Here is a 13248-nt window from a genome sequence, read left to right as displayed (position 1 = left end):
TGCAACTTACATCCTTTGCTTCATAATGAAAGAAGCAGATTATTTCCTTTGATGATCTGTAGTGATGTGAACATCTTAGATTTGGCTGTGTGAAATGGCAAGTGCACACAGCAACCTCCAACTGCTGTAAGGCAGGCAACTCCTCTCTGCTCTACAGCCACCCACATTCTATGCACCACAGAGGAATCGACTTTTCTCCATACCTGTTAAACCACCAACCGCCCTTGTTCTCTGATGCACAATTGCCTGTCAAGAACCGATCATGATCCTTGTCAGATGTGGTGAACTGCATGCCTCTGTGAGAGGCTGACCACTGATTTTCAAAATTGCTCCCACCAGACAGAGCGTCGCCAGCATTGCCAGAATAGGTACCAAACCATAACCTGTAATTGTCCTGCAAAAATACATGGTACATGGTATCAGCTTTTTCTGCCCTTTCTCCCATTTTTGAGATCAGATTTGCTCTGACTATTGTAACTGAGCAAATCCCAAGCACACATACAGGCTGGGTGGCAAATGGCTGGGGAGCAGCCCTGAGGACAAGGACCTGGGGGTCTGGATTGATGAAAAGCTCAGCATGAGCCAGCAGTGTGCATGTGCAGCCCAGACAGCAACCATGTCCTGGGCTGCATGAAGAGAAGTGTGGCCAGAAGGGCAAGGGAGGTGATTCTCCACCTTTACTCTGCTTTTGTCAGATCCCATCCAGAGTACTGTGTACAGTTCTGGAGCCCCCAACCAAGAATGACATCGAACTGTTAGAGTGAGTCCAGAGGAGGGCCACAAAGATGATCAGAGGGCTGGAGCACCTCTGCTATGAGGACAAGCTACAAGAGTTGGGGCTTTTCAGCCTAGAGAAGAGAAGGCTTTGAGGAGACCTTATAGTGGTCTTCCAGTATCTGAAGGGGGCCTACAGGAAGGCTGGGGAGGGACTATTCATGAGGTCTTGTAATGACAGGAAGAGGGATAGTGGGTTTAAATTGGAAGAGTGGAGGTTCAAACTAGATGTTGGGAAAGGGTTTTTAACAGGGTGGTGAAACACTGGCAGAGGTTGCCCAGGGAGGCTGTGGATGCTCCCTCTCTGGAGGTATTCAAGGCTAGGTTGAATAAGGCCTATGGAACTGCATGATCTTTGCGGTTCCTTCCAACCTAAACCATTCTATGATTCTATGGTTCTAAATCACTGCTCTCTCCATTTGTTACCTGCTCATTTGCAAGCTGGAGATGTTCATAGATGGCATAACGTCTTTCCCCATGCCAGTCCATCAGGTCAATTTTTAATGAGCTCTCTCCTAAACACAAAGCAGTGTCCTGTTAGATGAACTGTCTCATGCAAACTGGAAAGAAGTCTGTGGAGGGAAAATACATGCACCTCTAGCAAGCAGGTCGTAGATGTGGTCATTGCCCAGCCAGTATTCATCATTCTTGCCCTGGAATTTCCCAAATCCCAGTTTGTAATCATCCCATTTCCTGCAACGAGATAGAAATATCCCTTTCATCATGTGAGAGAATTAGATAGTTTGTGATGTTTGGCTACAGTAACAAAACTTCATCTCTATCTCTAGACACGGTTTTCTAAAAGTATCTGATTCATCCTAAGCTGAGCTGAGATTTGTCACTCTGCCTCAGAAGAAAATACAACTCACAGCTTACTTCTGTTAAACCTCTGCACATATATATTGGGATCAAACCTTCAAACTGCCAGATGCAGGGCTCACAGAATGAGGTTGTCAGTTAGATGGGAAGTGAAAGCAGCAACTGTCATATTGGTCTTCAGCAAAGCATCTGATACTATTCTTCGGTAAGTCGTAATTAAAATGTCCTCCTGGCTGGAGATAAAAGTTGCAGTCTGAAATATGCTGCAGTCTTGGATGTATGGTGGTATGGTGAAGAATCAGAGACTGAACAGAACTGCAAACAAAAACTCCCAGATAAAGTTAAAAGGAAATACCTGGTTTGCTTCCTGTTCCTTGTGGAAGAATTTCTCGCCAGTTGAGGACATAAAGTCATAAACATGGGTAACTGGTGCTGAGAACGTCCTTGGTTCCCAGCGAGGCTAGGAAATCGAGATGTAAACAACTGAGCACCCCACACACAGCTGCAGTGGGCAGAGACTAGATAACCAAGGGGGCTGGAGTGGGTGGTCTGGAAGGCTGACCCTTAGAATGTTGTGATAAGTTAACCTATGCACACCTTACATGTAACTCTGGACCCTCTGACTGTAACCAATCTTAAGCTGAGCCCGCCTCTTGCTAGAATGCATATAAGTCACTGTATCACGGAAATAAAGTGGATTTGACCATCTAACCATATTGGTGAACAAAGAGTCATCTTCCCATAGCGCTCCACCGAACGTGTTTCCCAACAGTTCCTGTTGCATTTAAATCTGTTCTTGATTCGTTGACCACTCTCAGCTCTTCTTTTTAGCAGGATCACTTGGGATGTGGCAACTTGGCCATTAAAGATATGCACTTGCTTTTCATCAGTGTTCTGTGACTTAATCTTTTCAAGAGAAATCTCCCAGTGTTACTTTCTTCTCATCAATTCATTCTTTTCAAGTCTTCTCTATCGTTTATGCTTTACCTTTCATATTCTCATATACTACCCATGTAACATAATTTCCAGGTTTATTAGCCCTGTGTTTATTCCCTCTCATGCTGTTATTAGGGATGTTAATTCTGCCTGACCTTCATGCTAGTCAGTGCACTGTTTCAGAATATTTTTCATTCACCTGTGCTGAGAGCTGAACTACCACAGCTCAATAGCTACCACTCTCTGGGCAAGGCAGCTTAGAGACAGTTGAGGTAGCTTTGCCATGGACTGCACTGACTTGCACCAGACGTGCCATGATATTGTGTGTGCTCTGATCATCAATTAATCTACATTTCTTCTTTACTGTGCTGCATCTCTCCTTCTGGATATTTCCAGGTGAAAGTAACCTCTCTGGGATTTCACACAGAGAAGGACAATCTTGGAGCAGCGGTTTAGCATCTTTTGAATGAAGCTGAATGTAATTCCTGGTATGAGAACACATACTGTGTTCAACGGGTCTCAGCCTGCACTGACGGCAGATACCTGACTGTCTCCAAAAATGACAAAGCAAATACGCACAGATGTGCACATCACTAACATGCAGAGAAGACATGGAAAAAATGTTATAGGATCATTTTTAAAACAGCCTTCTACTACCAATATCAAATTCTCCTAAAGCAAAGAGTTGTCATTACTACTATACAGTCTTGCATACCCTGCTTCTCAAATGTAGGTTTTTGCCAGGCAGCAGGACAGGGATGGGAATTGGAGGCCTGATGATGCAACCACAATGCAGCACCCACCTGTTGAAATTCTCCTTGCCATTACTCCGCCGCTGAATGATGGTCCAGCCCCCACCATCAGACATGTCACAGTATACCAGGAAAGGTTCTTGGTCTGCTCGGGGCCTGATCCGGTAGTAGCCATTTTTTGTCTTCTTCCGACTGTACACTGCAGAGCAATCTAGGCAAAACATTACTGATTTGTTAAACAGGGCTGGAGAAAGGCAAAGGGGTGTGTGCAGTCCAGAGAAGATATCACTGAGAGGCTATAGAGACAAGGACTCTTGACCAGCCTGCATGTAGCCCTGCAGGCCCTGCAAAGCCAAAACAGATGATTCAGTTAGGTAGTAGCACCATTGATTTACAAACTGATGGGCCTGCCAAAGAGCAGAAAGGCTTTAGAACTTTTACAGCCATGCTCTCCGAGGGAGTCATACTGAAATCTTCTGTGAGATAAAGGATGGCTGCAGCTCAGGCTGGGACTATAATATGGGAGTGATGCAGGACAGGGCCTGGTTCTATAAGCAAGATCATTTGCAGGGAATCTGATTTCCACGGGGAAGGTAACCTCAGCTGTACTTCAGATGGGATCAGGGCCCAAAATTTCTTTAAAAAGAGGCTAAGACCTTGTGACAAGCACGACAAGGACTGTATCTGAAGAGTGCCTTTCAGGATCTCAAGTGTTTCGCACTTTCAATGTAATGTCCATAAAGGATAATACCTTGGCCACCACACACAATTCCAGTTATGACCATCTTCTCAAAGTGACACCAAGGAGCAGAGACCTTGCTACTGTGCCACGGTCATGATGGAGAACTGAGGAATAGGGAGGTTGGGCTCCTTCAAACCGGTTTCAATGGTTGCAATTGAGCCAGAGACTCTGGAGTCCCCTGAGTAATTCAGGAGAAATGGGCTCTTCAGGAGCAAGACCTGTCTCTTTCTAAAGCAGATATTTAAAGCAGATCTGATGGAAAACACCTAAGACGTGCCTTTTCCTCTCTGCATCAGAGTCAACTGACTCTGGCCCCAGGGGATGTCTGCTGGTACCAGGATCATCAGTTTGCCCTTCTCTTTCCCACGTATCTGACTGCATTTTGAAACACAACCCACCGTAAAAATTCTACAACTTTTAGCATAAATAATATATTATGCATGGGACACTGCAGTGAGAAATGAACACAGTAGCAAGCTGAAATTTCATACACTATGGCAAATTGTACCTTGGTCATAGACTATCAAGTTTCCACTGGTTGTGGGTAAAAACATTTCATGCTGCATGCTCCTGTTGCCTGAGAACAGCCCACTTTTAGTTCTATGGTAAGTGTTCTCCAGGATGTCCTTCAGTTGCAGTTCATATAAGTAAAGCAAGTCTTGAAGCTGTTTTAATCTTTGTCTTAATTTATTGTTGTCTAAGAGGCAGATATCTTTTTCCTGTGGAGAGAAAAACAAAACAAACCAAAACCCCACACTTCAATCAGTGATAAGAACAGAGAGGCAGTGAGAGAAGTAGCTGTCTCCTGTTGGCTTTGACATGTCACACTGTCTCTGTGGATCAAGACAATTTGAAGGAGGTCTCTCCCTGAAATACATGAATCTTGCACAGAATGAGTTGAATTGAAACGCACGGTAAAGGGTTTGCATATGCAAAAAATTACTCTGGACAAAAAAAATTTGCCTTGATTCCCATTTAATGAACCCAAAGGGAGCGTTTGCAAGTGGGGAAACTGCTCAGGGTAATAAAAGGAGGGAAACTTGGCTCCTGCACTGCAATCAGGCAAAACTGGAGACGTTCCTGAAATGCCTTCTTGTAAAACTGGAAGATAAAAGAGCTGATATTTGGCACAAATCAGCCGAAAGCAATGAGCCTACAGTGCTCTAACTTCAGAGCTTCATTATCATAACAAAGACGAGAATCTGACCCACACTGGCTGGGATAAACATTTTCAGCAACGATCTAGTCTGTGGCTGGTGTCACTCCACTAAGAACATAACAAAGCAGGACAAAATATCTTCCAAGACAACGGATGAAACCCCTGCAATAAAAATCACATTGGCTATTTTTGCTTTGAAGAAGCTGGCCTGAGCGATTCCAGGTCAGTTACAGTTCTAGGCATAAGCAAAACAAGCAGTTGCCAATGATAGCAGACTTCCAAGCATGCATAAATGTGGTTCAAATGTGGCCTCCCAGATGCCTCCTCGTTCTCCTAGGCCTGTTGGTTTTGAAGATTTCCAGGCTGGAGGCACACAGGGACCTGCTGCAGACAGCCCCAAGGTCACCAAACTCTGCTCGTCATGCTCTGTAAGCTGTTGGGATAGTCCAGGAAATATCTGTTCATCAAAAGGCGACAGATTGCCTCAGATTACGCATACCTCTTCTCCCCTTTTAAAAGGGGAGAAGGAGATGAAGTAGAGTATTTCTTCACTGGCTATAAAATTGCCTTTTTTTAAAAAAACAGTTTTGATTGTTGCTGGTTTAAGTTCTTGGTAATGTCAGCTCAGCCACTCTGAAAGCTGCACAGCCCCTAATGCCATGAAAACTCTATTATCAGGAAAAGAAGAGTGACTTTCCTTTAGCTGCAGCTAGATGCCTTTTAGCTCTGTTCTTGAAAGTGTCTATTTTTCCTGTGGGGGAACACCTACTTGTACATGACTGGGAATGATAAATCACTGGGAGGTTGTATAGATAATAGTGAAAAAATACACACCGAAAGCCTGGGTGCAGGTGAGCTGAAGTTGACCAGGAGAAAGAACAGAAACAACCAGGGCATCATCATCATACTTATTTCTTAGCACCTGAAAAGAAGCATTGACAGACTGCACTGGAAACTTTAGTTCCCATTGCACAGCCTCATATTTAATTCCCTAGAAAAAGCTTCAGGGTTTGTTAAGGAGTTCACTTGAAATTACAGGCAGGAAAAAGTCAGGAAGAAAATGAGAAGCTGAAGCACCAGAGCAGTATGCTGACAGGGCAGTTGAGGCTTAGGTCCAAATCCCTGCTTCCCTGGAGAAATGAAGACCCAGCATGACTTTCCAGTAGCCTCTGTGCCTTCTCCTGAGTGTCCACTCAGTCAGGAGGTTAATCAGCAATAAAGCCTCCTTGGAGCACTTGTTGCCAAATGGGTTGGCCAAAATCACAGAGTCCATATTCAGTTCAAACTCCCCAAAGTTAAGAGGAATTTTGCCTCCTTGTCAAGCAAGTGCAGGCTCTCCACAGTCCATAGAGGTCAAAGGCAGAATAAGCATAGGATAGTTTTTGTGTAGATTTCAGTGGAAGAGCTCTCTGCTGCTGGCCTGCCCCAGAATACAGATGAGGCCTCAGTCAGAGTGTCTCATCTAGGAAAAACACTAAATGACCACCACTTGGAACATGTAGCTCAGCATGAATGAACAGAACAAATTGTTTGCCGTGTGTTTGCACGGTGCTTCAAAAAAATATTTTAAAAATCAGAAAGAATTTAAGAAATCTGAAAAATAGACTAAAACAAACTCCTTTGCTTCACATCTGGAAGTTGTGCAGAAACTTGGCTACCAGCTGTGCACTCAGAATGATGTACTTTGTTTCAGCTACAGCTCTATTAGCATCCCCTCAGCCTGCTTCCAGAGCCAGCAAAACCGCTGTGACAGAGAAACTGTCTGCCAAGCTGGGCAGGCAGAGTCCAAAGCAAGCTGAGAGAAGCAGTGTCCCATGGAAGTCATCCATAAAAGATAGGTGCCCCAGCAGATGGCATTTTTTTAGCTGATAGAAAGGTTCAAGATGTCAGTGAGGGGACCTCCCAGCCTATGACGGCTGCTAATGCTCATGCACACCACCCTGCAGCTGGCGGCTGCAGTGCCAGCGCTGAGGCCAGAATGCAGCCTCATGCAGTGCATGTGGGTGGAATCAGAAAGATAACAGGAAGGATGGGTTTGAGTTCCTGAAAAACAGGACAGTGCTGACTAGAGGAAAAGAAAGCAACTTTGCTTACACTTTTATCAATACACACAAAATGCACATACCTGCAACTCACCTTTCCTTCAGACCTCCTTTTGATAAGATTCTTTCTCTTAAAAGTGAGCTGTAAAAGACAGTGATTGTAGTAAACCTGGCTGCATTTCCAGAGGCTGACGAGATTTTCCTCTCCAGATGGCCTGACCAAAGGCACAGAGAAAGAACGTTTCACAGAAGTGGGCAGTTCCAGAAAAGCCATTTGGCAGCTCTTCATGTGAGTTACCCCAACCTCAGGTTACCTCTTGTTAGCCAGTAGTCATCCTGCTGCTTCCCAGTGAGGAGAGATGACAGGTATTTATCAGTGCTGCTCTTTAATGGAGAGGGGCTCTGCTGGTTGAGCACCGTTACCCACCTTATTTGACAGAGAAACTCAACCAAGTCTGAACTTCTTTAGGCGTTTATATGAATCACTCAGACTAATGTTCCCTGTGGGAGTTTTGTCTCATGTTAATACAGCCAGGCTCATTTCTTTAAGTATTACAGGGGGGGAATAACACAGCTTTTCCCTTCAGCATTCCTTTTTAGCTCCTCAATGTGGTTTACAAGTAAAAGCACAGCACAGCTGTAATGCTGAAGGAGTTGCAAATCTGAACCAAGAAGCAAACACGGGAGTATTAAGCAAGATTTGCTATTTGACTGAAATCTCAGGAGGTTTGCAGTTGTGTAACTCTCCTCTGAGTGGGATGATTAGATTTGCTAATAACACAAACAAGGACATTTGTGGAAGAGTTAAAAACAAAACAAAACAGCCAACAGATGGGTGCCTCCCTTTGCAATATGGCCAAGGAATTACAGATTAAAGAGAACAGCGGGAATGTTCTGTCTTACAGAGTTGTGTTCAGAGGACAGACCATGGAAACAAAAGATAAGTCATATAAGCCCATAAGAAACTTCTGTGTTACTTTCCAGGACTGTCCAGCTATTGCCAAGTACAGAGATGCTGTTTATTTCTTAAAAAGTGCATTCCCCCTCTCCCTCAAGAACTGCTGACCCATTACACAGACAAAGGATTATGTAAACAGTGCTTTTCCTCTCACTTGTTTCCTATCTCCAACCTGAGGCTGGTTTTGGAAGCTGTGAAACTAAGTGAAACACTTCCTCCTTAGTGGGTACTTGGCCTTTCTTCTGCTTCTTTCATTGGCAGCTGCAGCCAACAGCAGGGTGCTCAGATCCTGTGCTCCCTGGACCTTTCATTCTCAGCAGCATCACTCCTCAGCTGGAGCCAGCCAGCCAGTTGAGACATTGTGCACCAATTTAAGCTCTTGCCTAGATATCCACTGTCCTCTTCAGTCTATAAGCATCTTCCAGTCCTGCGTGGGATGGGCCGTGGGCCCAGGTCTGCAGTAGAAGTGCTGACTCATACTGCATATTGCCCATGGCTGTTTGCAGGGCCTTATGGTCATGGAGCACTGGGTTGCACATCTCTAACTCCTGCTCATCCCTGGGTAGAAGAGGCAGTGGAGCTGCACTCCTGATCAGTCTCAGATGTGCATATTATGTGACTAGAACTTCTCAAGAACAGGACTCAAACCCCAAGTCTCCTTCAGGGACCCCCAAAATGCTTCTGAAAGACAAGACACCTGGCACACTCATGCTGTCTTGAGGACTCCACCAGTGTTACCCTCACCAATGTCTGTATGTGAAAAACCCAGACAGCTGTAATGTGCTTCTTGCATGTCTGCTTCACTGTGAACTTATTTTCCCAGGCTGGATGGAGTTTTAGGAATATTCGAAGAATAAAAGAGAAGCTGTCACAAAGTTGAGTTAACATGAGGTGGGTCTAGCAGGAGGGTGTGCTCATGTACTGCTTCACTGGCCTGGAGCTAAAATAATCAAGTCATCGTAAAGAATGTGGACACTGTGTGAGCATTGATGCTGTCTCCTCATAGATATTGAAGTCCTTAGGCAATGGGACTGTGAATGCTCTTCTGGTTTGCATTTGGGGTTTTTTTTGGTGTTTTTTTTTTTTTTTTGGTAAGTTTTTTGTTTGGGGTTTTTGTTTTTTTTTGTTGTTTGTTTCTTCCCCTGGAATACACAACCTTCAGACATACTTTGCAGTCCAAATTCCTGTTTAGTTACTTGGAAGAAAATCAAATTCCCTCTTCTTAAGATATTCAGTGATCTTTTCAGCAACTATTAACAGTTTCATTAACTAAAAAGCTCCCCACCCAGCTCTTCTTCTCCCTCCTTCCAGAAAAAGGTGCTGAATAGCAGCCATAAAAAAAAAATTATTCGCACATAAATGTGCCGGTGGAGTGCTTGGGTAGAATGACTCTTTGTTCACCAATACGGTTAGATGGCCATAATCCCTTTTATTTCTGTGATGCAGAGACTTATATGCTTTCTTGCAAGAGGTGTGCACAACTAAGATTTGTTACATATAGAAGGTACAGGGTTACATGTGAGGTGTGGATAGGGTAATATACCATAACAATCTGAGGGTCAGTCTCTGGGGCTGGCTAACTCTGCCCACATGCAGCTGGCACTCCATCTCCTGCAGCTGCATGTGGGGGGTGCTACCCAGCACCTGGTATCTTAATTCCCAAGATGGGCTCCAGATCGAGATCGAGGTAAAGTGATGTAGTCAATCTGCCAGGCTTCACCATACTTGTACTTTGACCATCTCTCTCTGCCTTGATGTCCAGATGAATCATGGGCCCACTGATCTAGGAACAGTTCACCTCGGTGTTTCCAATCAAGGTCAAGATCAGAGTTGGTATCAACTTGAGAAATCTTAGCAGCTTGGTCTGCCTGCTGGTTGTGTTGGTGTTCCTCAGTAGCTCTGCTCTTGGGCATGTGTGTATCTACGTGCCGCACCTTCACTGGAATTCTCTCCAGCTGTGCATCAATGTCCTGCCATAGATCAGCACACCAAATAGGCTTTCCTTTCCTCTGCCAGCCATGCTTCTTCCAGTCCTTTAGCCAACCCCATAGAGCATTGCTATCATCCATGAGTTGGTGTACAGGTAAAGGATAGGCCAATTTTCGTGTTCAGCCACATCAAGAGCAAGTTGGACAGCTTTTATACCTCAGCAAATTGACTGGATTCTTCTTCTCCATTTCTCCCTTTGGTAACTCTCCTGGTAGGACTCCAGACTGCTGACTTCCATCTTCGCTTGTTCCCAACAAGATGACAGGAACCACCTGTGAACAAAGCATAGTTCTTCTCCTGATCACAGAGATCACCATAGGGAGGAGCTTCTTCAGCACTGGTTATTTTCTCCTCTGGAGGTTTGGTAGAGTCTGTGCCTTCCAGACAGTTGGTGATCACCTCCACCAGACCAGGTCGATCAAGATTCCCCATTTGTGCTCGTTGGGTTATCAAAGCCATCCATTTAGACCAGGTTGCATCTGTGGCATGATGCGGTGATGAACCTTTGCCTTTGAACATCCAGTTTAGAACTGGCAATCTAGGAGCTAAAAGCAATTGCGATGCAGTTCCAATCACTTCAGAAGCTGCTTTCACTCCTTCATAGGCTGCTAGTATCTCTTTCTCTGTTGGGGTGTAATTTGCCTCTGAACCGCTGTAGCTACGACCCCAGAAACCAAGTGGACGACCACATGTGTCATTTGGAGCTCTCTGCCAAAGACTCCAAGTTGGACCATTGTCACTGGCAGCCGTGTACAGAATGTTCTTAATGTCCAGACCAGATCGCACGTGTCCCAAGCCCACTGCATGGACTACTTCTTGCTTGATCTGATCAAAGGCTGCTTGTTGTTCAGGTCCCCACTCGAAATTGTTCCTCTCATGAGTTACATCATGCAGAGATTTGATAATTTGACTGAAACCTTGAATGTGTAGTCTCCAAAATTCCACTGCACCCAAGAAAGACAGAGTGTCCTTCATATTGGTGGGAACTGCCATGGTGGAGACTTTGTTGATCACATCCTGTAGAATGTGATGGCTACCATCCTGCCACCGCACTCCCAGAAACTGAATTTCTCTGGCAGGTCCTTTGACCTTGTCTCTCTTAATGGCAAAACCTGCTTGCAGCGGAATGTCAATGATTTTGTTACCTTTCTTGAAGACTTCCTCAGCAGTTTGGCCCCACACAACGATGTCGTCAATGAATTGTATGTGCTCTGGAGCTTTACCTTTCTCCAGTGCATTGTGGATGACTGAGTGACAGATGGTTGAGCTGTGTTTCCACCCCAGAGGCAAATGGTTGAACTGGTACTGGATTCCTCTCCAGGTGAATGCAAACTGAGGCCTGCACTCCTTTGCTATGGGAATAGAGAAGAAAGCATTAACAATGTCTATGGTAGCATACTATTTAGCCTCCTTCAATTCCAGCTCATACTGGAGTTCCAGCATGTCCAGCACAGCTGCGCTCATGGGTGGAGTCACCTCGTTGAGGCCACAAAAATCAACTGTCAGTCTCCAGTCTCTGTTAGTCTTATGCACAGGCCAGATGGGACTGTTGAAAGGTGAATGAGCTTTCTCAATGACAGTCTGACTCTCCAGTTGATGAATCAGCTGATGAATGGGCAGCAAAGAGTCACAGTTAGTTCTATACTGCCTGTGGTGAACAGTTTGAGTTGCAATTGGCACTTCCAGATCCTCTATGTCACGATGTCCCACAACTGCAGATTCATCTGAAAGTTCAGGTCTAATGGACAATTTCCATTTACCATCCTCAATCTCTACAGATGCTATTCCAAAATCCCATTTGTGACCTTTAGGATCTTTGAAACAACCTTGTTTCAAAAAGTCAATTCCCAGAATGCAAGGCGCATCAGGACCAGTTACAATAGTATGTTTCTTCAACTCTTTACCAGTTAAACTTATATCAGCCTGCAACTTAGTTAACTCTTGAGATCCACCAGTGATTCCAAAAATAGATATGGACTCTGTCCCCTTGCAATTGGATGGCAACAAAGAACACTGAGCACCTGTGTCAACTAAAGCCCTGTATTTCTGAACTTTTGAACTGCCAGGCCACCTGATGAGTACATTCCAATAGATTTGGTTCTCTCCACTATCCCTTTCCTCCTCCTGGCTGGAGGTGGGGCACCCCTAATGCTGAACGTGGCATGTCAGGTGTACACAATGATTGGTGTTGTTGTGAGAGAAATTGCAATTGTTGGAATAATTGCAGTTGCTCTGGGGAGCTGAAGAAGTGACAGCTACTTTTCTGGCATTGCTGCCCCTGTTTCTGTCACTCTGCAGTTTCCTGACTCTCTTTGAAAGAGCTGAAGTAGTGTGCTAGTTTGAAGCAAGCTGGAATGTTTTGGTAGAAGAACTAGATAACGGGCAGTGAAATGAAAACAATTGATGTCAACTTCTCTCACAGTCACGCTGAGAACTCTGGGAAGAAGAAAGACTTTTCTCCATTTTGTCTCTTCACTCTTGCTTTTGCCTTAGACCTGGTCACATCTCATTAACCCTGCTCCTACTAACCTTGCTCCCTAACCTCTTGGCTGCACCTCTCTTCTTCCTGAGAACTGGGGTAAGGTTGAGAGGGCCGGGGGGAGGTGTTGGGGTGGTTTGAAAGCCCCTCCCGGGGACTCAGGTTTCTGGGAGGGGAGTTGTGCTTTTGTATTGTTTATCCTTTGTATATTTCTGTATATAATTGTATATAACTGTATATATTGTAAATAGCTGCTTGTAAATTCTGCTAGCTGTAAATAAATTGCTTCATCTATATTCCCAGGGTCCGTCTGAGTTAGCTGGGGCAAATACAAAGTGTGGGGGGGGCGGGGTAACCCCCAAACCATCACAAGTAGGTTGACCATCCCACTTGTTCATGTTCTCACCGTATTGGTCACGCAGAGTTATCCACAGTGATGTATGTGATTGCTGATGTCTAGGTGGAATTTGTCTCCTCCTGGGCTGGAACTGCCTTGCAGGAGGTGGGTGTCTGTTCCTGATCGCAGAAACATGCACCCATTCAGATGATGCAGGAATGGCATCCTTTGCCTGATTGGAAATTGAGGTTTTAAGATCCT

The 13248-nt window shown here is 44.9% G+C and overlaps 1 protein-coding gene across 3 annotated transcripts in view; it reads right to left on the bottom strand.

Annotated features, from left to right (window-relative positions):
* The window catches only part of LOC135191419 (fibrinogen-like protein 1), a 36836-nt gene that overhangs the window by 6359 nt on the left and 17229 nt on the right, over positions 1-13248 (bottom strand). For 2 of the 3 annotated variants that reach the window (XM_064173729.1, XM_064173712.1), the window contains exons 2-6: positions 4532-4742; positions 3333-3492; positions 1370-1467; positions 1201-1289; positions 204-394 (exon numbers count right to left, since the gene is read on the bottom strand). In XM_064173729.1, the coding sequence (XP_064029799.1) occupies positions 204-394; positions 1201-1289; positions 1370-1467; positions 3333-3492; positions 4532-4742 (749 nt within the window). Of the gene's footprint in view, positions 1-203; positions 395-1200; positions 1290-1369; positions 1468-3332; positions 3493-4531; positions 4743-6016; positions 6105-7307; positions 7437-13248 lie in introns of those variants that run through there. The other variant, XM_064173722.1, reaches the window with a different exon arrangement.

Source organism: Pogoniulus pusillus, chromosome 3 (genome assembly GCF_015220805.1).
Source record: "Pogoniulus pusillus isolate bPogPus1 chromosome 3, bPogPus1.pri, whole genome shotgun sequence".
NCBI classification, from domain to species: Eukaryota; Metazoa; Chordata; class Aves; order Piciformes; family Lybiidae; genus Pogoniulus; species Pogoniulus pusillus.
This window is presented reverse-complemented; position numbering and strand designations above follow the sequence as displayed.